Source organism: Pangasianodon hypophthalmus, chromosome 12 (genome assembly GCF_027358585.1).
Source record: "Pangasianodon hypophthalmus isolate fPanHyp1 chromosome 12, fPanHyp1.pri, whole genome shotgun sequence".
NCBI classification, from domain to species: domain Eukaryota; kingdom Metazoa; phylum Chordata; class Actinopteri; order Siluriformes; family Pangasiidae; genus Pangasianodon; species Pangasianodon hypophthalmus.
Window position 1 is genome coordinate 14,119,254 of NC_069721.1, and position 25,572 is coordinate 14,144,825.

Here is a 25,572-nt window from a genome sequence, read left to right on the forward strand (position 1 = left end):
ATCGGATGCCTGTGTCTAATTTCATCCTGGATAGAGTACCCCTCAAATCGACACAGAAATCTGCCCCACTGGTCCGCAGTCTTGCCCCCTTTTCTCCTGTTCTTCTGGGACCTAATTCCAATTTTCAGGGATTATGTGTGGACTGACAAGACCATCTAGCCAATAAGCTGAATAGTCAGGTTGGTTCAGAGGCCAGTGGTATACAATAGCCAGACTTTTCCTGCCTTCTATCTAAACCTGCTCTGTAAACCTGCAGTCTCAAATCCTGTCCTTAGAGACTATGTTAATGCCTGGTTGGTGTACACCGGACACAACCTCACTGCTCCAGCTGGGCCACTAACACTGCAGGAGGTGCCTGTAGCCGGGATTCCACAAAGCTCCTGTTGCAGATCCCCATCCCTCATTCCTGCTTCCCTTTCCTGCTTTCCTGCTCATATCTCTGTCTAAATGAAACAACATCATGTAAAGACTTAAGTGATGACAGACTGGGGAAATGATGTGACTTTCACAATTATCAGTTCTGTACTGTGTGTAAGAGGACTCGGGAATGTACTACCTACATTTGTATTAACAAATGTATCATATCCCACAGAAAAGGTAGTAAGTTATTATGGCCGGAGGGTGTTTTTCTTCCTCCTGGCCACAAGGGGCAGCACGTAGCGCGAGCCTGATGCTGTCGCGTCCACTTCCTGGTTACGCATCGAGGAAATACTGTTATTGGATACGAAGTTGCGAATTTCTGACCAAAGTATTTACGTCAGTTATAACGCGTGTAGTTTTAAAAAATATATATATAAAAAAGTTCATTTTAATCCGAGTAGTCAGGCTGTTTGTTATTGCTAGACAACGAAAAATTAAAAACATTAACGATACTGATGGTAACATAGGACTTAATGTCGGAGGGGAAGTGAGGACGTGGTATGTAACGTTACCTGAATTTTGTCTGTTTAGCAATGTAGCTAATGCTGCTTTGCTTGTTTGTGTAACGTTAGTTTAAATCTGATATGAATTTAAATGCCGTGTGTCTCAGAGTTTAAATATTTACGTATGCTACATGGTTTACGTTTCAGTGTGTGTTGTGTTTGTTCACCACAGAGCGCCACGTCAGTGACTAGTGCAGGAAACATCAGTTACTCAGGGTCCTGCCTGCATTACACCTCTGTTCCAGTGCTGGTTCTCTCAAAACACTCGGATAGAAAAGCTGTACCCTTCAAGAAAACTAAAATGACGTCGTCTAACTGGGGTTTAATAATGAACGTGGTGAACAGCATTGTGGGAGTCAGTGTACTGACTATGCCCTTCTGCTTCAAACAGGTAAACACTGGGATTTTTTTAAAGGGTGTTTCTAAGCCACAGTCTGAGTCTCATGTTGCAATCTGTCATATGCTTAGTGCACTCATTTACCTGTGACATAGCCAGAATATACACTCACTGAGCACTTTAGTAGGAACACCTGTGCACCTACTCATTCATGCAGTTATCTACTCAGCCAATCGTATGGCAGCAGTGCAATGCCTAAAATCATGCAGATACAGGCCAAAAGCTTCGGGTAATGTTCTCATCAGAACAACCGTCAGAATGGAGAAAATATGTGATTTTGACCATGGCATGATTGTTAGTGGCAGACGGGCTGGTTTTCTATAACGGCTGGGATTTTCACGCACAACACATCTCTAGAGTTTACTCAGAGTGGTGCAATAAAGATAAAACATCCAGTGAGCGGCAGGTCTGCAGACGGAAATGCTTTGTTGATGAGAGAGGTCAACGGAGAATAGTCAGACTGGTTTGAGCTGACAGAAAGGCTACAGTAACTCAGGTAACCACTCTGTACAATTGTGGTGAGCAGAAAAGCATCTCAGAATGCATAACATGTCGAAGCTTGAGCTGGATGGCTTACAACAGCAGAAGACCACGTCAGGTTCCACTTCTGTCAGCCAAGAACAGAAAGCTGAGGCTGCAGTGCGCACAGGCTTACTACCAAAACAGTGAAGACTGTAAAAACGTAGCCTGGTCTGATGAATCTTGATTTCTGCTGAGGCACACAGATGGTGAGTCGGAATTTGGCACCAAGAGCATGAAACCATGGACCAAACCTGTCTTGTGTCAACAGTACATGCTGGTGGAGGTGGTCAAATGGTATGGGGGAATGTTTTCTTGGTGCACTTTGGGATCAATCATCGCTTGAATGCCACAGCATATTTGAGTATTGTTGCTGACAATGTGCATCCCTTCATGGCTACAATTTACCTTCTAATTCATCGTGATAATGCACCATGTCACAAAGCAAAAGTTGCCTCAAACTGGTTTCATGAACATGACAATGAGTTCAGTGTTTTTCAGTGGCCTTCCCAGTCACCGGATCTGAATCCAGTAGAACACCTTAACGATGTGGTAGAACGAGAGATTCGCAGCATGAAAGTGCACCTGAAAAATCTGCATAAATTTTGAATGCAATCATGTCAACATCAACCAGAATCTCAAAAGAATGTTTCCAACATCTTGTGGAATCCATGCCACGAAAAATTGAGGTTGTTTCGAGAGCAAAGGGAGGCCCTAGGCATTATTATTATAGTGTTCATTAAGTGAATAATTATGGCTCTGCCATTGGATAGTTTTGTGTCTATTTTGGTATTTGTAAATTCATGTCAATTCATGGACAGACAAAAGGATCTACGATGGGGTCCACTGACACCTTTTGTGTGTGTGATGTAGATTGACACAATACAGGCTGTACACATGAACACAGGATACATTGTAATGTATGGTGCCATTGAACCTGCAATGTTTTGCATAACCTGACAACTGAGGCTTACAGAGTCTCATCTAATTTCCTGTAATAATGTCAATATCAAAATCATTCTCAGGTACCAAATAATTCTCTGAAAACCTCTGATATGGTATATCAGAGCCAGGGGGACTGTGATTTTATTTATTCTGTACCAGTGGGGGAAATCACAACCCACCATTATCAAACCTTTGTTTATTATTGAGGTCTTATAGTTAATAGCCTGTTTGACTAGTTGCCTGAATTGAAATGGTTTAATCTAAACCTTAATAACTGAAAAACAAGTAGGCCTATAAATATGTCAACTTGAACCCAGTATGTTTTGTTGGTCGGAATTTCAGAAATAAAAAGCTCAGTGGCTGTAATAAATAGGCAGATTATTATTGTACACATTTTAATAATGAACTGGGCAAAAGGGGGCAGTAGATTTTTTTTTTTAAATAAAAACACAGCTAAAGTCCCTGGATGAAAAAACTTTGAGAACTCCTGATGTATGGAAGTGGGATTGGTGCACATAGAAGAGTTACTTATGCAAACTCAGTTTCATTAGTGATTAATTTCTACTGTAGTTAGGAATGCATGGATCTTTTTTCATATCCCTTTTCAGCTGATATTGACATCAGAGTTCTGAGCATCAGCCGATACTAATCAAATACTGATATAGTCACAGGAACTGAGCCGACTCTTTGCAAGCTTCTGCAGCTCAAGTTATGTGAAACATCAGATGTGTGATGGTGTCCTGTGTTCACATGCGTGATCTGTGTGGTGTCAGTGACTGTCACATTCAGGACATAAAACACAACAGTGGAATAGAATGGAAAATATGCCAGATTTGATCTGGTATAGATCCAGAGTTTCAGGCTAGTGTCAACCCTGATATCTGATATTAGCAGGGAAAAATCCTGTGTCTACTTGATCTGCCTCATTCAATATCTATTTATAATATCTATAATATCTGTTTTTTGTTGTTTTTTTTTTTGTTCATATAGTGTGGTATAGTGCTAGGCACTCTGTTGCTTTTCTTCTGCTCGTGGATGACCCATCAGTCCTGCATGTTTCTAGTCCATGCAGCCAGCAACACTAAGCGCAGGACTTACGCTGGACTGGGTAAGAATGACAAACACACTTCTGACCTTTTGAAAATGACATTTGGCAACAGGACTGCGTTGGTGGTTCTATCACAATGGTTGCCCTGCATATTTAGTTTTTTTTTTTTTTTTTTTTTTTTTTTTTTTTTTATTTGGTCTCAAATACCACACCAGCTGTGCCCAGATTAAATATATTTTTTCTCTGCAGCTTTTCATGCTTTTGGTAAACCAGGAAAGGCACTTGTGGAGCTGAGGTCAGATATGTGATCATTACTCAAGTTAGTTTTTTCCACCAAATCATTCCAATCAGGCTTTGACAGACTTTGTTTCTGTCTCTCTTTATCTCTCTCTAGTATGATAGGCTTAATGCTTGGTACATGTATTGCATTCTACGTGGTCATTGCAGACCTTGGATCAAACTTCTTTGCCCAACTTTTAGGCCTCCAGGTAAGCATTGCCTTCCTTTTAGATAACAGTGTAACACTAGGTTAGCTCTGAAATCACATTTGTTTTTCTCATCTTGATCTTTATACTCCATCCTAAATTTATATTGATGGTTTGATGATTTTGGGGACATTTCTTCAAAATATGCTTTGCTGTGTTCTGAAATAATGTTTCTTACATGAGGGGCAGGTGTAGGTTAACAAAATGGACTAAAATACCTTATACAAACTGATCAGCCTGGGATGTGTCATGATCAAAGACCAGCCTTTATTAATTTGTCCATACATGTTTTTATTTCTTTTGTTTTGTAATGGATCATAGCTATGCCACAGTATATTTGAAACACAGACAGAAGACATATTTAGAATGCATCGATGCTTAGAAAACATGACAGATATGGTTTGTTTGAGGGCTCTGTTGCATATTGCTTATCATTATAGCAAAGGTCAGACTTATGATAATAATTAACAGATGGTATATTGACCAGATGTGATAAATGTAAGCAGATGTCTCTATCTGAGAGATGTGATGCTAGTCCATGTTCCTCTCACCTCCTCAGGTAACACGCAGTTTCCGTGTCCTGTTGCTCATTGCCGTGTCACTGTTCATTGTGCTACCTCTGAGTCTGCAGAGAAACATGATGTCATCTATCCAGTCGTTTTCAGCCATGGCACTGATCTTCTACACACTCTTTATGTTCACGGTGAGTCGCTTGCATTATAGTTTTCAATAAAGTGTAGCTCCTACACTGTGTTTTTACGGTATTCACATTTGTTAAGGGCTCGTCTCTTTATATTTTGCCCTGAGGGAACGAGTGGCAGACAAGACATACAACTTAGTTTATTTTAAGCCTTTTAAAGAGGACCAGTATTGTTTCATATTTTAACAACGTTTATGTATTGCTTATATGACACACTTGAGTAAAGAAAAGAATTTTCACTATCTAGTGATTAGATGATTACGTGTGGCACATTTTGAATTTGATTGTCTTCACACCTAGTGTTATTTTGCTCTCCCTGCTTCCGTCCTGTGGTCCAGCGTGTCTTGAGAAATCTGATTTTTAATGTACCTCTGGACATTTCAGGTTTTAGTTTCATCTTGTTATATGTTGTGTTTGCTATGTTGTACTGTATATGGTGCTGTTTACAACTCACAGATCATTGCTGTGGAAGCAGAGCCTCATTGGTTCATATTCATCCTTCTGATCCAGTTTGTTTTTTCAGTTGACATGTTTAACCATAACAGAGTCCATTCTTAATTCAAAGGAGGTCATCATGCTTTGAGGGGTCTGATGCATCTTTTGCTCCTACTCCCCTTCAACAATACAAACTTTTAGTGAAAATCATTACGCATATATTAGCACAAGTTACTGTAATATTAAGCTGAATCCATCACAAGCTAATGAATGTTTCTCAGTCACAGCTAATGCATCAGTTTCATTTCATGTAATGGCCTGGCCAGGCATAAATGACTCATAATTCAGTCTTGATAATGGTTTAAATCTGATATAATGCATTCTGGCTGCACCACCAACTGCAATAACAGTGCTGATACAATAGTTTTACAGAGTTGTATTTGATGCTTAATGTCATAAATTTTTTTATGTCCTCAGCTTAACTGTCATCGAGTCATTTGACAGCTTTTTAGTGAATGACGTTTTAATGTGTGGATTCAAGCCATGCCTGTAGTTGCTTCGTTATGTGTTGATACTTGAGCCAGTCTGCTGGGCAAGAACCCTTCCAGACCCGTGTTGGTCTGGCCTTTAACCCTCTAACCTTAATGTGTCTTCCCTTTGCCCCCTTCTCTGAACCGCTCTACTCCCGGCGTGCCCTGCCTCCCTGATGGGCGCTGCCTCGGCTGCTTCTAGATAGTGTTGTCCTCTCTGCGTTACGGCATTATCAGTGGGTCATGGGTGGAAAGAGTGCACCTGTGGCGCATCAAGGGGGTCGTGCAATGTCTGCCAATTATCGCCACTACCTTCTGCTGCCACCCGTAAGTAGCCTACGCCCTGGACTGAAGCATTCTACCATCACGGATTCAACCTGATCACTGCATTTCCCCACAACTCCCCCTACTCTCTCCACCTGCACCCAATCAAACATCTTTGTGTTTTATATTCATCTGTTTGTCTGAGTATATGCGTGTGTGTAAAATGACATACTCTATGGTTTGCTAAGCAGGGCTTATGGTTGTGGTTCATTGAAAAGATGTTCTGGAGTCTTAAGGGAAAGTGATTAACTCTTGCTCACTTCTTTCATTTCATCCTTTGTTTTTCCCATGACATGTTGCGCTGTCCAGAGAATCACTATTTTCTCGCTGTGGGAAAAGTTTGTTCCTCATTTGTTTTCATCAGGTGGTTGGCAATGTAGATTGAAAGCGTGTTAAAAATATCAAGGCTAGGCAGTAATTGAAGACACAGATACAGGTGAATCCGTCACTCTGTGCTGTAGTGTTCACCATTGTTTTATTAGCTAGCCCTTTCTTTTAGTTCCTGTTTTTAACTAGGGGTCTCCTCTCTTTCCAATGGCCAATCCGATGGCCTGGTCAAAGTTTGTTTCCCCTCGTCTCCCTCTCAGCCTTTTCAAAATGGGATGTGCCGTAACCCTGCTGCTTTCCCCTTCGCCACAGATGGTGCTCTCGTCCTTCAAACATGGCCTCATCAGTGGCCTGTGGCTCAGCAGGGTCATTTACGTACGCTGGGACGGCGTCTTTCGCTGCATCCCTATCTGTGGCATGGCATTCGCCTGTCAGTCGTAAGTACTCCCCTTTCCCTGTTCCATTTCCCTCTTCCTGTGTACATGTTGGGCTGTAGTGACATTTTTTTTTGTTGTCACTTTTTATGTAGGGATGAAGTACTAAATGTTGGCTATAACTGGGGCTCCATTTTCATTGTGCAAAAAGGCCAGCTTCAGTGCAGGTGTTGAGCTTTTTTTTGTCAGAATTAATCTGAGTGTGTGGTTTTCTTGTGATGTAGGCAGCAGGAATCTGTTGGTATGTCACGTGTTATGCACTGAGAAAATGGACCCCAACTGCTAGCAGCAACCGCACTGCACTCCTTCTGCAAAAACAATCAGCAAAAATCATCCCTTTTCTCCTCTCTTTCTGTATATGGAATACTGCAGTGTGGCATTAATGATACTAACTTTCTCACTGCGATAAATGATCTTTGCCACTGCAGTCGCCATTAATCAAACCCTCCGTTCTAACAGAGTTTACACAGAGTCAGGCTTTTCAGATCATGTTTTAAAGAAAACAAATTTTGGCATTTTTCTGATTTAATCATAGACAGTGCACATTACTGCTGTTTTGTAGTTTTTAGTACTTCTAGAAGAACATGTTCATTGTCAAATGATGTCTAGTGATATGTGAGAGCTCAAGTGGGAAAGAAAAGCTCCAATGTGCTCCAATGCCAAGTCCCATGTTTAGGTTGCAGGTAAACGTAACTGACTAGGCCAATAAGTGGTAACTAAGATTAACTAGCTAAGTGAGCTAGTTAGCTAGTTGAGCACATTAATATGGACTCTTCTAAAAAAAATTTGTAGTGTAGCACATCATGTATATGCCTTCGACAAAAAGTCAGCCACCATACTTTTACTTTGACTTACTTTTGTCTTAATTTTCTCTCAATTTTTGTATGTTGTACTGCAAGCTGTATGGTACTTAAAGAATGTTACTTATTCTGTAGCTTTATAGTTATGACAGCTTTGTGCTGTATTTGCTCAGCTTAAGCAGTATTTTCACATACCTGTGTGTTTCTGATTCTGAAAAGATTGCCTGTCATCCATGCACACTAATGAATGCAACTAGTAAAAATTGTTTTACCACCAACCAAATCACGCCTTGGCCAATGTGTGTAGTGCAGCAGGCGGTGTGACTGAGAACAAGACACCGTGCCTGCATATCAAATAAACTAGTCTATAATGTACTGATCTTTGGGATCTTCCATTTTGTAGTGGCATGAAAACGTAGTGGAGAACACCTAGTGTACTCTATTAATCCCATAATGGCCCATAATAAGTAGTGTATCAACAAAGTACCTTAACAGCCACAAGATACCCATAATGCACTGCTTTGTTTGGTTTAATTCCCATGCGTGTTTACTGAGGAAGGCTGCAAGCTAAAATGGATACATCTCTTTGGACTTCTTGAATTGTTTACAAATATAAGGAATGAGTTAATCATTTCTATAGTCACATGTGTTCAGTTCATAGGAGGCTTGATTGCTTTATTGTTTTTAGATTTGATAACTGACAAATAATATTGTGGATAACAAATTTGCTAATGTTGTTAATGTTAATGTGACAGAATGTTGCAGAGTGATGTGCAAAACCAGTGTGATGTAGTGTGCAATCTTTTACTCCATTTAGGAATTCTGTTCTTTACAGTAGTGTTCTATGTAGTGCTCCTCATTGTACCGATGTAGGGTGAAGTGAGTAGAAGAGACAGCAAAAATCTGTTTAAAATGTTACGACTTTCTGTATACCTCCGGGCAAAGCTAATGCTGGTGTCTTTTGTATAGTTGTTAATGTTGTTGTAGAGGAGACTTTGGTAACTTCAGTCCATGTTCCTCTGAGTCAGTGTTTCGAAAGGGAGAACTGTGTGTTCTCTCTCTGTTCATTCAGCACCGCTTCACTCCCATTCTCCATTTGCATGTTCTTTCACAGCCTGCTTTCTTCTGTCAACATAAGTGTGTGAGAGGTGTGTCAGAGTTTCAGGATGGTGTGTGTGCGCGCGTCAGATGGTGATAGAATGACGGAAGTATAAGTAGTAGGTTAGAGTGTTAACGAGTACAGCGATGTAATGCAGCCCTAGTGGCTGACTCTTAGCCCCTCTCTCTCTATACACACACACACAAAACTCTTGGGGTGATGAGTGATGCTTGGCTAAGGATCTTTGGACAGTGGTCAGAAAGTGTGACACATGATGCCACTTATGCCAATCATTAGAGCAAAGACGAGCCTCTCTTGTGTGAGGACATTTGACTCTCAATCTGACCACAAAACAGTCCTTTCAGCACCCCATGTATATTTCGAATTAGGTTTACTTCACACTAATATGCCCCATATCTCACATAAAAGATCAAATACAGCTTAATACCTTATTTTCCAGTGGGGAAAAAAAACATTCCTAGTGGATCTGGAAGGTAGTAGATTGTGTACAGATGTCAGTAGAACTGACTTGCAAAAAAAAATCAGAATCTGTTTAATCCCAGTTTTAGTGCTGTAAGGTGTTGACACTATAATGTGTAAACACTGATGTAATTTCTGTCATAAAATATTTATGACATGTTATACACACTTGAGTAACGCTTGAGTAACACTTTCTAGTAGATGTGATTATTAAATAATCACAAAATTATTACTGTCAACAATTTGTTTAGTTTAGTACTATGAAGTAATTGCTGAAATGTACCCCTCCCCATGAAATATGGTAAAGTGGGGGATTACTGTTCATTTCCAGTGTTTCTGATAATAAGCGTCTCAATGCTGTGCTTGTAGGATGGCTGTAAATGCAATTGATTGTCGGTACTACTCAGTGGACGCGATTCTCTCTCCCGTCTACTCCCGTGCCTGGGTTTTATTGCGAGCAGGTTCCAGCTATGAGGTTGGCTGGCCTCTGGCACAGGACCAGGCTTTGGGTAAAGAGCACATAACACAGTGCTGTATATTCCAATAAAACTGAGAATGTGCTCAGACTGTGTCAGAGAGAGAGAGAGCAGTGAGTGGGTGAGAGAAAAAAGACCCAAACAAAAGCCCGACCTGGCAGAAAACTTTATAACATTCTAAAAATCCGGCTTGGACTTCAGTCACTAATATATAGCCATAGTAAATTCCCCATTTAATGTTTCATCGGTCTCTAGTTTTATTGGTTGTCTTGATGACACATGGATTTTTTCGTTCTTTTTGTGCTTTTTTCCCCTTTTGCTTCCCAGAGATAGCCAGCTCTTCATCATTTGCCCATCCCATCATTTGTCTTTCCCCCCATTGCAATTTTAAAAGTTTGGTCTTCAGTTCATGTGAAACAAATATTGAGCTTTTCTATCAAATTCTTGCTTTTCTTTTCTTGCACTTCTTTGCTGTCACCTTAGTGCTTAAGCTAACTTATACTGAAGTTCCGCAGTAGAGTAGTATGTTTTATTTTAAGTACGTAAAATAGAATTTTTGTGACTACCAATACTCTTATAGTGCTTTCACGTGAATTTCACATTAAAGTGCATAAGCACATAAGGTAAGAGATCTGTAGTTCTGTGGTGTTTGTGGGGGTGTGTAGGGGGCTTGATGTGTACATTAAAAAAAAAAAAGCTCCTCTGTTCCACAGGCAGGTGCTGCCTACCTACGACAGCCTGGATGAGCCCTCGGTCAAGAGAATGAGCACCATCTTCACCTCTTCTCTCAATGTTGTTACCACCTTTTACATCACAGTACGTATGTGGTCATGTATTTGTGTGTGAATGTGTGAGAAAGATGCTTCTATTTCAAATGATATCGCAGATGGCAATATTGACTAATTTTCTGGTGACAGCAATGGTGTACAGCTATGATGGAAGGACATGTTTTTCCCATTTCCCCTTTGCTACACCAGGGACTGTATTGAAACGATTAGGGTTACACACTTGTCTTATTCTTATTTCTTAGTATAGCAGACACAGACTGAAACACTAATACAAGCTAGAAATAAATGCTCATTTAGGCTGTGCTTGTATAAAAACTCACCTTACATATTTCATTAAATATGTTTTATTGTCCAAATGAATGCAGTCATGTACTGTGGGAGAATGAGGAAGTAACCGCTGCCTTGTTGGAGCATTTTTTTTTTTTTTTTTTTTTTTTTGTAACATGCAATTAAAATAACACTCCATAAATAACAAGAACAATTCTTCAAACTGGAAGGGCAGTGCAATGTTAAATATATTCCCCAATGTGTTGTGTACCTTTACCCACAAGAGTCTACTTACTGGACATTCCCAGGATATTCACTAGTAGTGAGCTTCCTGTTTCCCACACCGTCTCTAGCATCTGTTTTTTTCCCAGTGAAGCAAGCTTTCTGCTTGGGAATAATAAAAAAAAAAATGAACAACACTTATCCCACTGAGCTCTCTCCATACATGCAAATTAGGGCATTTCCACTGCGAATTACGGATCTTAATCTTTATGTGAATCTTAATGTGAAATTGCTATGCTACTGCTTTCTTCCAAATTGTGTTTGAGGTTATCAGTAGAATTTGGTTTATTTAGCAGGAGGCTCTTGTCTAATTTGGATATAATACGTGTATGAGCTTAAGGCTCCAATAAATTCATTCAGGGCTTTAGTGCTAAAATGTATTTTAGCATTTTCCTAATGGTTTGGTCAAAATAGTGTAGTAACTGAAATGCTAATTTTCAAGACAGAATTATTTTATAACATCTCTCAGTTGACCCCTTTGCACTGTAGAGAAAACTGTTCTTTTTCTTTTTTTTTTGAAGTCAGAAAGTCTGAATCACTGAATCAAATCTCTTTTAATACATCACTTAAATTTAAAACTGCTTTACCTGTTTTCTGTATTGATGCATCATTTTTTAGTATTTTCCATCAAAAATGTTACTTCTTATCTCCCTGGCATTCAGCATTAGAGAATCACAGAATCTCAGTTTTTGTGGTTGAAATGATAAAAGCATCAGGCGACAGCTCTAATTAAGTGGCCATTGCATTCATGGACTTCAGACCTGAAGTCCTCCTCTGTCATCCGGAGAGATCAGGCGTCTCTTCACCTCTCGCCTGCTGTAGTTTCCATCTAGTGCCTCAGGTGATTACTCTCTTCTGTCTCAGTGTGGCAGCACACTCTTTCAGTTTAAACAGAAAGAAATAGGTAGAGTGCGAATGACAGAAACAGTCTGAATGGCACTTTTCTTCCACCACATAAACATCAGCCCACTTCATCAGTCTCTGACGCCACCCTCTTTTAGTCCTCCATAAATATTTTCAGGTGGAATGCTATTTAAGACCATGTCAGATTTTTTTTTTGTTCTATTTCTCATACAGCAGCAAATAAATGTTACCTTGAGAGATAATAGTGCTTTCATGTGTTTTTCAGCTGCTCCTGCATTTCCACTTTTGTATTTCATAGCCCCTTGCTTTCTTACCCTGAACAAATGCAGGGAAGGAGGGGCTGTGTACAGAGTAGTGTAGGAGATTTGTGGTGCGCTCAAGGACTTTTGTCTGGTGTTGTTCCTAGAGGAACCCTCTATTTACCTCTGTGGATAGATCAAGGCCGATTTGAGAAGCCGGGTTCTGTTGCTTTTTCTCTTTACTGTGGGTGTGCAGGGGCCAATGGGATCAAAAGATCTTTGAAAAAATATGTTTCTTGCATAGCTCTGCACTATTGTGTTGTCAAATAAACACTACCGTTGCACCATCTGGAGTAGTTATAAGCTCATCAGAGTGATATTACACAGTCTGTTGTCGAAAAAGAATTTTAATATTGGGATGAACACAAACATATTACACAGAATTGAATGTGTGTAGTCCATCTTATCCAGCATTGTCTAATCTCCCTGTTTTTACTTCTGTCTTTGCTTCATTTCCTACAGGTGGGGTTCTTTGGCTATGTAAGTTTTACAGACACCATAGCTGGGAATGTTCTGATGAATTTTCCCTCTAACCTTGTGACCGAGATGATCCGAGTGGGCTTCATGATGTCTGTGGCCGTGGGCTTCCCCATGATGATCCTGCCCTGCAGGCAGGCCATCAACACCATGCTGTTTGAGCAGCAGGTAAAACGGGACTGAACCATAACTGTGCTTTAGACTATACCATTTTGCACCACAAAAGGTTTTGGGAAACAGGATCCATGTCAGAATTCCTACTAAACGAACTCTCGGCAAATTTCACAAACCCACTTGTTTTGTTTATCATTCTGGTCTGTACCTTCTTGGTGGGTCCCATCAAACTCAGGGTCCCCTTCCAAAATCATCTCAGACCTTTGTGGCAACAGGAGCCATGATATAAGGAGTTAGGCAGCAGCTACAGAGCAGACAGATTCAGGAGGGAAATAAAATTGTATGATTGATGAAGAGAATGAGAGAGCTGCTCCATAAAGCTGCTGAGACACTGGCTCACTGTGTAACTGCTGCTGTGCTGAATCAGCTCGGATGCCAGCATGGAGAGGCAAACTCTGCCATGCAAGCACACTGAAGGGTATTGTCCCATTGAGAAAACTTAATTTTATGCAGGTCCTTTAGGAACATAAACACTAAAAGACCTTTCTTATGTAACTGCTTGTTGAACGGTCACTGCACGTGTTTGTTTTGTTGGTGTTTTTCAGCAGAAGGATGGCACTTTTGCTGCTGGTGGTTACATGCCGCCCCTTCGCTTCAAGAGCATTACTCTGTGTATTGTCTTCGGCACTATGCTGGGAGGTATCCTCATTCCGAATGGTTAGTATCTGCATGTGTGAATGTCTGCTTATCTGTGTGTGCACATATCTTTGTTTTGTTTAAATCTCTAGAGCTCAAGTTTAGTCAGCATGGCCTTAATGGCACTGTCACTTCTACTGACATCACACTGCACTTCAGTCCATTCTAGAAAATGGTAACAGATGCTCCCTCACACCAACCCTTCCCACTCTGCAGCATTCATTCCTTAATAGCAAAGCAGGATAACAAAGACATGCGTTTTTAGGGAGAAGATCTATGTTTTATTCATACATTGGAGCTGTTGTTGACATGGGTTCTGCTTGGCTCTGTGGACCCAATTAGGCTAATAGAGTGGAAGAGGGTGAGATACTCAGATGGGATTGAAAAGGAAGCATAGCTTTGTCCACAGTGATGGCTCCACTGCCCGCCAGTGTCATTGTAGCCACAAATCCAGCTGTAGGAAAACAGACACCATAGGGCATAAATTTGAGTAAAACAATATGGCTGCTCTCAGGATGAAAGATGTATTATGGGCCTTGGGCCCAGTCTGGTGACGTGGGGGCACCATGGAGAAAAGATAGCAACAGTGATTCAGGACATTAGGTTCAACATTCTTCACATACTGGTGTTGAATTAGTTTTAGTTTTATTAAAATCAAAAGAAATTTTATTTATATTTGTCTGTGTTACTAATATGAGTGTGTTATGATGGATGATTAATCTGTGTGTGTGTGTGTGTGTGTGTGTGTGTGTACTGTAGTGGAGACTATCCTAGGTCTAACTGGAGCCACTATGGGCAGCCTGATCTGCTTCATCTGCCCTGCTCTCATATACAGGAAGATCATGAAGAATGGCCTTGCTGCTCAGGTACTGCACACGTAGCATGTCTACGCACATCTTGCATACTGCTGAATTGGGCAATTGAGGTAGGAACAGAATATAAAATGAGAATATTTGATGTCTCTGCATGAAATCTATTGAAATGGAGAGTGAATAGTGCTCAAGTCTGAGAGATGCATTTACACAGTGACTGTGTGTGCATATACACATATTTCTGACATTGTAGACTTCTGTTACTATAGAGGAATGTACAGATACTGACTTTGTGTGTATTTTAGGTTGTTCAGTGTGCTCCTATCTGCTCCATCTCTAACCTTAGTTACTCTAAACTCCACAGCAGGCAGCACCATAGTATATATTTTTAATCAGTACTGCCATGCAGATGTGACTTGTGCCCAGTGCTGGTGGTCACAGGCTGTTTGTGTTGTGTCTCTATATCACCATGGTTGCCCAGTGAGTTTGCCAGCCAATAGAGTCTGTCCAAAAGGGTTTTGTCCTAATTTGGGGGAATGCACAAAAGATAATTTGTAATTGTTTTTTTTTCTTGTCCATAATGGCCACAGCAGGTGTTTGGGTTGGCATGAGAGAGTAATGCCCCCCTGCCAGGATAGTGCCCCTTTTTCTAAGCCAAGTGGCCTGGAGCAACTTATGCCACTTGTGCTGAAATACCATGTTTGGTAAAACCTTCATTAACAGATTTAAGTTTAGTTTGAAATGCTGTTAATGCTACAAAGTAATAAATAAAAGGGGAAGGAGGAGCTTGAATGGATTTGTTAAGGAGGAAAAAAATTTAAGATGTTAATCTCTCTCTCTCTCTCTCTCTCTCTCTCTCTCTCTCTCTCTCTCTATCTATCTATCTATCTATTTATCTAACTAGCTGGTTCTATGGGTTGGGCTTGGGATTCTACTCTTAAGCACCTTCACCACTCTGTCCATGTCTAGTGAGCCAGATCAAGTACAGCCTCCTGCTATCGTCCCCAAAACTAATGACAAACCTCCTGTTGTTGCTGTGCCAGAGCTGCCCAAACATCCTGGTAAGTCAATGATGTGGAGAGAGGAAATGAGAGAGTGAGAGGAAGGAGACCAATGGGACAAATGTAGATTGAAAAAGAAGGAAATGGAGAGTGAGAAACAGATCATAAAGAGAAAAGGCTGGTGTAGAGTGGGCAGGACAAACTCCAGAATTAGGCCTTTTCTGTGCTGCCGTGACCTAAATGATGCCCTTCAAACCTAAATGCGCTCTGTCCCAGAGCAGTACCGAGACAGCCGCTGGCGTTTTCCTGCTCACACTCCAGCCGAGGGAGAGAGGGATGGGAGGGCATCCAAATACAGAATAGGGCAAAGGAAATGATGGAGGGACTCAAATTCCCCCTACTGTAAAAAGGGACGAGGGTTGTAAAAAAACTGCACAAGGGCAGTTCAGACAGCTTTATGTCCCTACACTCTTTTTCTTTCTTCTTGCTTTCTATCTGCTGCTCTCCCTCTCCCTCCCTCCTCTCTCACCATACCTCCTCCCACCCCCCTCTGACTGACACTGGCATTTATCACTGAGTGGACACCCACTTCCACACCTGTTTCCTGTTTACGGCGTGCTGGTGAGGGCAGCTGTGCGGAAACACAGGACTCAGGGAACGAGTGAGTGAGTGTGAACGGGGGAGTGAGTAGAACAGCCATGAAGACATGTGAAGGAGTGTGTCTGCAGGCACAAGAGACCAAAATTCCATGCTTTGCATTTCACATTTTCTATTGCTCTTGTTCTTGCTCACTCCTCCCTGCTGTGTTATTTCCCTGGAGGCCATGGTGGGTAAACTAGACACCTTTGAGATTCCAGGATTTCTTCACAGTGGCATATCTGATAAATAAAACACCGGTTCCAATCATTTAATAAAATGTAAATAGTGGATAAATTAATTTTCATTTATTTTACTATGTAAACCTTTAGGTCTACTTTGTACAATATTCATTTAATAAATTTTTATTTGCAATGGATTATGTAAACGGCAACAGAACCTAAAATGGATCTTAAAATACCTGGCCTTATGCTGTGAAGAAAACCATAGCCCTAGGACAAAAGAAGTGAACAGTGTAAATATTCAAAGGCTTTTCCTTTACCTTAGGACAAATGGCAAGGTTATATGGAAAGTACTATCCATCTATCTAGTGCTTATCTGAAGTAGAATTCCAGTTTATGTATCTGTTTTTGTGGTCACACATACTCTGCTGCCCCCTGCTGATCAAAGCCTTTGTTTCTCAGGTGGATTGTGAATTCATTGTAAAAATTCAGATAGATAGGGTGACTTGCGGTTCTTGTATTTATTTAAATAGCATATTATCTATTTAAATGGCATTGCAGTCTACTGAAATCATGAGCATGTGATGTCATTATGAAAGCACCGACATTATGATTTAAGTCAGGTGTCCGTATCCCATAAGCTATAGCGCTTTGAAGCCGTGGTACTAAGTGTTCTCTCTCTCTCTCTCTCTCTCTCTCTCTCTCTCTCTCTCTCTCTCCCTCTCCCTCTCCCCCCCTCCCTCCCTCCCTCCCTCCCTCTTTCTGTTCAGCTGAAGAAACCCCAGTGGCTCCAGTGGCACCAGGAAAACTGGACAAACCTAAGCCGGCTGTGGAGCAGATCCTGCCTGCAGAGGAGGTAAAGGTCCCAGAGGAGAAGGAGCCAGCTGAGCCACCACAGATAAAAGTACCCATAGAAGTGCCCGAGAGGAAGAAGAATGAGGAAGTTCAGCTGGACCGTCCTGGAGCAGGTAATTCAGCATAAAAAAGGTGCCAGCTTGCTGGTCTGTTTTGTTGTACATTCTTAGTTTTATAATCATGGTGAAAATAAAGTATAATAATTTAACCACAGATCCTTGAAAATTACAAAATGTGTTTCTAAAATTTCAAATTGCTTTATGTTATAAAGTTAAAAGAAAAGAAGAGAGGTTATTAGAAACACTTGCTTCTACTCATTTAAGAGCTTAAACTATACACTAGCCCAGAACATGCTCTTAATAGCAATAGATTAAAAACTCCATATTTGTTTTGTCAAGTCATTCAGTGATTCAGTCCCATGTGGTTCACGTCATTATTTTAGTTTTTGTTTTAATGTTTTAACTCAAATCATTAAGATCTGTTTTTAAGCAGCTCAATCAGTTTTAAACAGTTCAAAATCACTTGGTTTGATCTTAAAAATGATGAGCGACAATTTTTTTTTACTTGGTGTACATGTTGAACTTTGTAATAGTTCAATATGCTATTACAAGTGTTCATATAATTGTCTGCCAACACTGACACATGCTGTGTGCAATGGTCCTTAAAGCACCATGTCTGTCTTTGTGAGTGCATCCCATATATACGCTACCTTTGCCTCCCAGAAGTTGCAGTGCCTGATGGAGAGGCTCACCGCCACGAACCACCCATCCCTCATGACGAAGTTCAGATAGAGAAGCGCAAGAACCAGCAGGAGCTCGATGAAGAAAAAAACCAAGTTGCTGGAAAAGAAGAGGAGGAGTTGGCAGAACAGGGGGCAGGCCAGCAGCAGGAGGTGACACAAGATAGAATGAAGAAAGAGGTGGTGCATAAAAAGCAGGATGTTGTGAAGAACCAGATGGCCCAGGACCTGGCCAATGAGATCCATGAGAAGGTGGATGAACAGAAGCAGCCAGAGTTAGTGGTGGTGCATAAGTCTGTGGCACAGCCGTCTGTAGTGAAGGACCAGGGAGCTGAGAACAGACTGCCTGCTGATAAGAAATCAGAGGAAAGTGATAAAAAAGCAGCTGAATCTGAGTCTGTGAAACGTGAGTACCTTTTAAGCAACAGTTCAGAATACATTAAGTAGGGGTGTAAAGAAAAACAAATTTGAATTGGAAAACAGTCTCTAGTACGGCTGCATTGATTAACAAGCCTAGATCTAGTTCAAATCAAAAAGAAAAATGGTTAAAAATTGATATTACTGTTGAAAATCTATACAAAAGCTCAGCAGGAAATATAGTCCTGCTATATCCAAAACCTGGAACATGGCCACAAAATATTTCCACAATACAAGTTAATTTCTGTTTCACTTAGGTTATAGTGGCTGCTTTTATTTTTTCTTTTCTTTCAAGATTTTTTTCTTTTTTTCAAGATTGCAGCTTGTCAAGTTACCAAGAAACTGGAAAGCACAAAGCCCTCTCTCCTGAAGATTTTGCCAACTGAAATTATACTGAACTGAATCATATTGTATCGGGCCTGAATCAAATTCTATCAGTGCTAAACTGAATTGTATCTGATCAGTGCTGAATTGAAGCGTATCAGTGTTACTTGTTTAACTGTATCATTTTTCAATCATGTTGTATGATATTACTGAGATCATATTATATGAAGAGGGAGATTCACAACCATAGTATTAAGTAATGTCAGTGCGCATACGTGTACCAAGCGTCTGTGAGACATTAACATGTGAAAGTTGGTTGGTCTGAAATGGTTTAAACTACCAGGGATTTTAACATGTTTATTCAACTTTACTCACTGAATGATCCACTGCACAGATCCTGAACCAGTGGACCATTTGGCTGAGGTGCATGATGGGGCTGCCAGTCAAGAGCATAAAGAAGAGAAGAAACAGGATGGGAAGGACACCAAGGAAGGAGATGGAGACAAGATGGAAGGTAAGTGAGTTTCTTCCATTTGAGTGGTCACATGCAGCTGACCTTACACAAAAAAACTGTGACCAGGTTTTGTAGAAAGAGCATTTTGTTTGTAATGAGTGGAATAAGATGTAATAAGAGGAACTCATTTTTACTTTCCTTTATTTTGGGCCTTCACAGATTATTTCAAGAGTTTGGAACTATTTGCAGGTTACTGTGTAAAGCTGTATGTTTAAGAGTTTGGATATATCTATAATACGCATTTTGTTTGATTTTTAATCAGCACACTCGTATGATACTGTTAACCTGCAGTAGTCAATAGGCAATTTTTTTTTTTTTCTTGAATTTCTTGTTCCTGATATAAGCTATTTTCTGAAGTCACTGCAAGGTGACCCTGCATGACAGGTGTTTTGCTTTATCATGATGAAATATCATGCAAAAGCACAGTGAATCTTACTTCTGTTTCTTTTGCTTGGCTTGATTTTTATTAAGGCGCTCTTAAGGCACTCTTTGCTCTGTCTCTTTCTGTCTCTTGCTCCACTGCTCTGTTGTGCCACGGACTCCTGCCACAGTGATTAAAAAGATCGTTGCAGGTATGAGGCTCTCTAGCCTTTGACTTCTAACATGCTGTGTTTGACAGTAGCACCTTAGACACCTGCCGTTAACACTACACAATATCCTTCCCTTCTATATCCTTTCTTAAACGTCTTCTTTTTAATTTTCCTGTGTTTTTGGCTACTGCTTATAAAGCACACTGATTCAAATAACAACCAGCTGATCTTGATGTGATTTTTTTTTTTAAAGAAGTTTACCACAGGTTGATTAACTAATCTTTAATAGAATGCACAAATGCTTGCATGGATATCAATTAAGTAACAGTAAGCCTCTAGTTAATTTCACTAGATCATTACTGTAAATGAAGGCCAACCAAATTCAAATAATTAATTTTACTTAGATCTACAATACTAATAGCTGATAACTGTGAGTATAAATTTCTCTAAATGTCTCTTATGTTGTGTCTTTCCTCAGAGGGAGTGCTGGACCATGCCGTGCTACTGCAGGTGATCAAAGAGCAGCAGGAGCAACAGAAGAGGCTGCTGGACCAACAGGAGAAACTCCTGGCCGTCATTGAGGAACAGCACAAAGAAATCCATCAGAAAAAGGATGAAGAGGGGGAACCCAAAGCTGCAGGTCAGTTGGAAGTGCAGCCTTTTTTTTTTTTTTTTTTTTTTTTTTTGAGTGCCCGATAATTCATTCTATAGGCCTACATCTACTAAAAGCATCAATACTAAGAAGGTGTAAAAATGTGTTTTGAAAATGGGCAAAGCTTGTATGTATAGTGGGGTCTAAAAATTTGAGACCACTAGTTAAAATGCTTCTATTCTTCTCTAAATTAATACAACAAATTTTATTATAAATTATATTATTGACAACAACTTGAGTGAAAAGTAGAATGTTTGAAATATTTACATTAATTTGGTATTTGGTATTATTTGGTATGTCCCCTTTTTTTGCTTTAATGACAGTGTGCACTCCAATCGTCCAATTTATATCAAATCCATTGGAGTGTCGTCTGAACACATGCTTCAATAGAAGAGATTAGGCATGAGGAAAATCAGACCTTTTGTATAAAGCACTTACCGTGGTCAGTATCTCACATTTGCTTACATTTACATAGGGACCTAGAAATAGTGCAGAATCTTTAACAGTAAATATTCAACATTTACTTTCTTTGTTTTAAATATTTCAAAATTCTGAAACCTTTTGTTTATTTCCAATTTTAAAATTAAAAACTCCCAGATTTTCAATGTGGTCTCAGACTTTTGGACCCCACTGTATGTCTGAATGCAGTACAATAAGCATCATGTACTGCGTGTAGGTGGTGATGCAGCTGACACGGGCGAGATGGTGCAACAGCAGCATGACCCAGCAGATGGAGACGGGAAGGTGAAAGCCCCAGAACAGAGCTCAGACCACCACCAGGAACCTGAGAAGCTAGCACCTGTAGCTGATGCACAAAAGCAGCAAGTTAAAGACCCAGTTCTCAAACCAGCACAAGATGAACCCAAACAAGAGAAACAGCCTCCTCAAGTAGCAGTGCATGTAGATGGAGACTTGCAGAGAGACCTTGGAGCACGAGGGGTGCCATTACGCCAGCATCAGCCTGAACCTCCCCAAGATAAGCAAATTGGGCAGGGAGACCTGGAAGAGCTTCATCCAGAAGATATTGCCAAGGAAGAGGAGAGAGTAAGACAGAGGTTAGCCCAGCTTGAAGCTGAGAAAGAAAGACTTGAGAAGGAAAGATTGGAGAAAGAGAGACTCGAGAAGGAAAGGCTGGAGAAAGAGAGGCTCGAGAAGGAAAGGTTGGAGAAAGAGAGGCTCGGGAAGGAAAGATTGGAGAAAGAAAAGCTTGAGCAGGAAAGGTTGGAGAAAGACAAGCTCGAGCAGGAAAGGTTGGAGAAAGAGAAGCTTGAGAAGGAAAGGCTGGAGAAAGAGAGGCTCGAGAAGGAAAGGTTGGAGAAAGAGAGGCTCGAAAAGGAAAGGTTAGAGAAAGAGAGGCTCGAGAAGGAAAGGTTAGAGGAAGAGAGGCTTGAGAAAGAAAGGTTGGAGGAAGAGAGGCTTGAGAATGAGAGGGTGGAAGCAGAGAGGTGGAAACAAGAGAAGGAAAAGCTTGATCAACAACTTGTGCAGCACGCTGAGAAGGAGCAGAAGTTGATAAAGCAGAGAGAAAAACTGGTCCAGCTGCAGCAGATAATTGACAGTCGAGGCACCAATCAGAATGAGGTCATCGCTAAAGAGCAGCAAGTACCTCAACCTCTGAAGAAAGGAGGCAGGGACTTAAAGGAGAATTTGGATCCTCAAGAAGAGGTGCCTCAGAAAGAAAAGAAGAGTAGAGAGGAGGGAGAGATGGACCTGAGAAGGCGGCGCAGGGCTCTGGGGTCTGAGGAGAGACGAGTTCCTGGACTGGAACCGCTGCTGGAGCTCGGAGGGTCAGACCTCCATGCAGCACTTGAGGCTCAGCTGCTGGCTGGAGCTGTGGTCCATTCCCGCCAGATTAAACAGACTTCACACAAGCAAAACACAGATGACTAGTTTTTCACCTAACAGTGTGAACATGTGTGCGCACACACATCAGTGGCTCATTCAGCTCATATGAACGTCAACTGTTACAAGTTCCTATAGTACAAAATGCTGCATCAGCCACTGAGTTTAAATCCAGGACTAAAATTTATTCAGAGTGTGTACATCCACACTGAAGGACATGTTTATTCTGCAGCTAGACAGTGGTGGGGTTTCCTTATTTACTGGACTTTTGTAGCTTTCTAGGGGACTCTGTACTCCAGACATCTGCCTTTGTTAACAGTGATTTCTTTTGCACTATAATCTAAAAGAAGACAGTTGGCTTTTTCTTCTGAAATCTCTTATCCGCATTGTAAAACCTAACCTGCAAGAACGCCGAGCTCAATATCAAACCAACCATCATAAATGGGCATGTTAAATATTTGTTTGCTTTATATACTAAGGTTTTAATGCCAAGGTGCCAGATTTGTTCGACTGTATTGGAAATGTCAGCGCAAACAGTGTGTTTTAACTTGCGTTTGTTAAAATGCTGAAAAATGGGTGGAATCACATTGATCACTGCTGATATGTATACATGTACATGGTCATTGGATATTCTACATTCATCCTAAAAGATGCAGTGGTTCCATTAAGATTCTCTTGAAATTTATTCACAGCAGGTCAATTTTGAACCATTAAATTGCCAAAGTTTCCATAAACATCTTTGTTTAACATTCTTTAAATGATAATACTCTTCCTCTCATTTCATTTGAGTGAAAGCTGAGTGCTACTTCCACTTTTGAGTGATTTTTCTACAAAGTAAAGACCAAAGGTTTTAGTTGAAACTAGCCTTAAGTGGTGTGTATATATACACACACCCCAGAATTCCAGTAGCTGCAGGGACAAATTACAGTCATGTTCTTCTCTTCACATTCATTCGTCTGCTGTGTGGTTTGGGTGGCATTCAGTAATATCAATCCACTCAAACTGTGTCCATCTATCTATTAATGTTGTATTATTTATATGAGGTCAGGACTCAATTTCTGGTATCTTTTCTATGTTGGCAGTATTCCAGGTGTTTTGAGCTTACTTTAAATATCAGCTTATGCTAAGCAAATTTAAAGGCTCATTTAATGGCAAATGTGTGTAAAATGTCTTTTGAAGATGTACACTATATGGCTGAAAGTATGTGGACACTTGACTATCACACCCATATGTTGCCACAAAGTTGGAAGCACACAATTGTATAGAATGTCTCTGTATGCTGTAGCATTACAATTTCCCTTCACTGGAGCTAAGAGGCCCAAACCTGTTCCAGTATGACACTGCCCCTGTGCAGAAAGCGAGGTTCATGAAGACATGGTTTGCCAAAGTTGGAGTGGAAAAACTCAGAGCCCTGACCTCAACCCCTCTGAATACCTTTGGGATAAACTGGAATGATGACTGCACCCATGCCTTCTTGTCCAACATAAATACCTGACTTCACTAATGCTCTTGTGGCTGAATGAGCAAATCCCCACAGCCACACTCCAAAATATAGCGTAAAGCCTTCCTGGAAGAGTGGAGGTTATTATAAGGGCAAAGGGGACTAAATCTGGAGTGGGATGTTCAACAAGCACATATGGGTCTGATGGTCAGGTGTCCACAAACCTTTGGCCATATAGTATAGATGAGTAATAGACCTGTATTTTATAAACCTAGATCAAGGACCAAACACTGTTAAAGAACCCAAGCTTTTCTTTCTTGATTATGATATTTTTGGGTAATATTTCTGGTCAGCATTTAACTGCTAACCAATGCCGTTAAACTCAGTTGGAGGTAAAGGCTAAAGTTATTCCGTCTCATAGTGGTCCATTCAGTGAGCAGTAAACAACGACCATAGGTTGTTCCAAATAATGAATGTGTGTTTATTCTTTAAAAGTGTGTTTATTCTTTATATATAAAGCTTGCGGCTCAATCCATGATTTGAATACGAATGTTTGCAACTGCTTGAAGCACTTTGTTAATGCTTGTAGAAAGACAAAAGTGCAATTTACAAAAGCACAACTACAAAAAAGTAATATTGTCCATGAAAGGTTTTGTAGAATAATTATTTTTCTAGGCCTACCAGATTATAATTTATTTTTCTCCTTTTTGGAGTGACTTTGTTAAAAAAAAAAAAAAAAGTACAGATGAGCTATACTAACTGGCAATAGTTAGTTCACAGCTGTTGTTGTGGGTTTTGTTTTTTTGGGGGTATGTATAAAGACAGTGTAACATATAATTGGACCATTCTACAAAGCATGATTCATGTCAATGTATAGATTTTTTTTTTTTTTTTTTTGGATCATTCTCTTGCTCTATATTCCTTGCTCTTGCCTATAAATATTGCATGTTTCTGTTGTCTTGTGGGTGTCATTGACAGGGTGACATTTTTGCTTCTTCTATCTTTGCCTCTGTATGTTTGTGGTTTGACTATATTGTTATATTCATGTTGTTCTGGCCCACATTTAACAGAACGTATGTGTTTAGTGTAAATTCTACAGCCTGTACATTTATCAAAGTGAACCTGCTGTTTCAGAGTATTGAAAATATTCAGACACCGGACCCTTTTTCAATTAAAAAAAAAAGTGTTTTGCAGATGATATACATATGAATGATATACCATCTTCTCTCAGGTGGTAATTAAATAAAAATGTTAGGTAAATCTTGTTTCAGCAATGAAGTTTATTTATTTTTATGTTTAATGCAGTGTATTGGTTAGGCATTGTAAAATGTGCTTCATATGTCACATTGTTTTACTCCTCTTATACCACAGCAGTTCTCCAACAATTACATTTTGTGTTTATTAAAGAATATCATGTCATAGTTTTTGTCTATTTATAGTTATATTTAATTTTGTGAAACCATAGCAAACATTATGTCTTTCTTTGTTGAAGAACACTGTAAAAATCTGTGTATTGTTGGGCTTAATATAAATATATATATATATATATATATATATATATATATATATATATATATATATATATATATATATATATATATATATATATATATTATATTATATTATATTATATTATATGGGCTTAATATATATCATATAGCTATAATATTTTGATATACCACAGAATTATTATGTAAGAAACATTTTGTCCCACCTTCCTTTTCATGAAGAAAACAACCTTAGTTGTCTGTTCACTAAGAGTGAAGCCTTTTAAGAGTTAACAATGTTGCTTCTCACAAGTTCACAAAAGCTATAATTAATTTGCTATATTTAATACCTTTCAAAAGATTACTCTTACTCTTGATGTACTGATGCTTCAAATTTTCTCAAAGTTAAATCCTATAACATCATTGTAAAT

General features: G+C 39.9%; 1 protein-coding gene across 4 annotated transcripts; it reads left to right on the top strand.

Moving 5' to 3' along the window:
- Positions 1 to 682: 682 nt before the first annotated feature.
- On the top strand, positions 683 to 25,075 carry slc38a10 (solute carrier family 38 member 10). Of its 4 annotated transcripts, none has more exons than XM_053238705.1 (18): positions 683 to 918; positions 1,096 to 1,314; positions 3,775 to 3,892; positions 4,082 to 4,127; positions 4,227 to 4,320; positions 4,877 to 5,020; positions 6,185 to 6,309; positions 10,636 to 10,738; positions 12,885 to 13,067; positions 13,619 to 13,730; positions 14,469 to 14,575; positions 15,426 to 15,582; positions 17,111 to 17,308; positions 17,918 to 18,340; positions 19,070 to 19,189; positions 19,741 to 19,761; positions 20,198 to 20,359; positions 21,048 to 25,075. In XM_053238705.1, the coding sequence occupies exons 2-18, from the start codon at positions 1,225 to 1,227 to the stop codon at positions 22,259 to 22,261; spliced, it is 3,417 nt and encodes a 1,138-aa protein (XP_053094680.1). In that variant the 5' UTR covers positions 683 to 918; positions 1,096 to 1,224; the 3' UTR covers positions 22,262 to 25,075. The 4 variants fall into 4 exon arrangements, with proteins under 4 accessions (XP_053094680.1, XP_026771732.3, XP_053094681.1 ...); XM_026915931.3 differs by lacking the exon at positions 6,185 to 6,309 and adding an exon at positions 6,946 to 7,070; XM_053238706.1 differs by lacking the exon at positions 19,741 to 19,761 and having other exon boundaries at positions 684 to 918.
- The last annotated feature ends 497 nt before the right edge of the window (positions 25,076 to 25,572 follow it).

Bases quoted from the DNA above. Each gene is read 5' to 3' on its own strand.
- slc38a10 (XM_053238705.1), top strand. From the start codon at position 1,225: ATGACGTCGTCTAACTGGGGTTTAATAATGAACGTGGTGAACAGCATT. The intron at 4,321-4,876 runs GTAAGCATTGCC...TCACCTCCTCAG, and splicing joins CCCAACTTTTAGGCCTCCAG to GTAACACGCAGTTTCCGTGT. The intron at 18,341-19,069 runs GTGAGTACCTTT...TCCACTGCACAG, and splicing joins TGAATCTGAGTCTGTGAAAC to ATCCTGAACCAGTGGACCAT.